This window comes from Penaeus vannamei, chromosome 21 (assembly GCF_042767895.1).
Source record: "Penaeus vannamei isolate JL-2024 chromosome 21, ASM4276789v1, whole genome shotgun sequence".
Taxonomy (NCBI): Eukaryota; Metazoa; Arthropoda; class Malacostraca; order Decapoda; family Penaeidae; genus Penaeus; species Penaeus vannamei.
In genome coordinates, this window is record NC_091569.1 from 29,039,073 (window position 1) to 29,041,037 (window position 1,965).

A 1,965-nucleotide genomic window follows, 5' to 3' on the forward strand; every position below is an offset into this window, starting at 1 on the left:
CACCTGCTCTAGCCCACTGCTTGCCCACCCCACGTGCCCACCAGCCTCTAGCCCACTGCTTGCCCACCCCGTGCCATACCTCCCTACAACCCACTGCTTGCCCACCCCACGTGCCCACCTGCCTCCTAGCCCACTGCTTGCCCACCCCACGTGCCCACCTGCCTCTAGCCCACTGCTTGCCCACCCCCACATGACCACCTGCCTCTAGCCCACGCCCGCCACCACGTGCCACCTGCCTCTAGCCACAGCCTACCCACCCCACGTGCCCATCTGCCTCTATTTTCTTGCCCACCCCACGTGACCACCTGCCTCCTAGCCCACTGCTTGCCACCCACGTGCCTGCCTCTAGCCCACTGCCTACCCTCCCCACGTGCCCTGCACCTCTAACCACTGTACCCACCCACGTGCCCACCTTCCTCTAGCCCACTGCTTGCCCACCCACGTGCCCACCTGCCTCTAGCCCACTGCTTGCCCACCCCACGTGCCCACCAGCCTCCCCTAGCCCTGCTTGCCCACCCCACGTGCCCACCTTCCTCTAGCCCTTTCTTGCCCACCCGTGCCCACCTGCCTCTAGCCCACTGCTTGTCCACCCCACGTGCCCACCTGCCTCTATCCCACTGCTTGCCCACCCCACGTGTCCACCTTCCTCTAGCCCACTGCTGGCCCAACCCACGTGCCCACCTGCCTCTAGCCCACAGCCTACCCACCCCACGTGCCCATCTGCCTCTAGCCCACTGCTTGCCCACCCCACGTGCCCACCTGCCTCTAGCCCACTGCTTGCCCACCTGCCTCTAGCCCCTGCTTGCCACCCCACGTGCCCACCTGCCTCTAGCCCACAGCCTACCCACCCCACATTGCCCATCTGCCTCTGCTCCCTGCTTGCCCACACCCACATGCCCACCTGCCTCTAGCCCACTGCTTGCCCACCCCACACACCTGCCTCTAGCCCATGCCTGCCCCACCCGTGCCCACCTACCTCTGGCCACTGCTTTGCCCAACCCCGTGCCCCACCTACCTCTAGCCCACTGCTTGCCCACCCCACGTGCCCACCTGCCTCTAGCCCTGTACCCACCCCACGTGCCCACCTGCACCTCTAGCCACTGCTTGCCCACCCACGTGCCCACCTGCACACTCTAGCCCACTGCGCACCCACATGCCCACCTGCACCTCTAGCCCAGTGGCTACCTCCCACATTGCCCACCTGCCTCTAGCCTACTGCCTACCCACCCCACATGCCCACCTGCCTCTAGCCCACTGCTTGCCCACCCCACGTGCCCACCTGCCTCTAGCCCATTGCCTACCCTCCCCACGTGCCCACCTGCCTCTAGCCCACTGCTTGCCCACCCCACGTGCCCACCTGCCTCTAGCCCATTGCCTACCCTCCCCACGTGCCCACCTGCCTCTAGCCCACTGCTTGCCCACCCCCACGTGCCCACCTGCCCCTCTAGGCCCATTTGCCCACACTTTTCCCCTTTGCCCCACGTGCCCTACCTGCCTCTAAACCCTGCTTGCCACCCCCAGATTCTCAATTAGTTCTTGTTCATTATTCCCACCCTTATCTACTGCCTATTTATTTAACTGATTGCCTACCCAACTTTACCTACTGTTTACTTCCCTAACTTATTGCCTACCTACCTTACCCATTATCTACCCACCTTACCTATAAAGGGTTGGATGGGGGGGGGGGGTAAATCAGAAGCGAATTCCAGTACATAAAGAACAACCATTAAAAAAATGGAATAAAAATCCTCATATTCAAATTTACAACGCCAACTCCATTCAAAAACCAACATCCACCGAACTACCCACACGGCCCACCTCCACCTCCAATACCGGCTCTCCTCCCTTCTATCCACGCGGGGACGACCGCAGCCGCAGCCGCACTCTAGGTCGTATGAATGATATACGGGTCGTTGTGGATACTTCATCTGTTTGTGACGTCAGACGCTATTGACGAACCAGCTG

At 61.7% G+C, this 1,965-nt stretch overlaps 1 protein-coding gene across 1 annotated transcript in view; it reads left to right on the top strand.

Moving 5' to 3' along the window:
* The window catches only part of LOC138865563 (proline-rich protein 36-like), a 5,112-nt gene extending 3,975 nt beyond the window's left edge, over nt 1-1,137 (top strand). The window contains exons 5-6 of the mRNA XM_070136254.1: nt 1-110; nt 796-1,137. The exon at nt 1-110 is cut by the window's left edge and continues 106 nt beyond it. Of these exons, the coding sequence (XP_069992355.1) occupies nt 1-110; nt 796-1,137 (452 nt within the window). The remainder of the gene's footprint in view (nt 111-795) is intronic.
* The last annotated feature ends 828 nt before the right edge of the window (nt 1,138-1,965 follow it).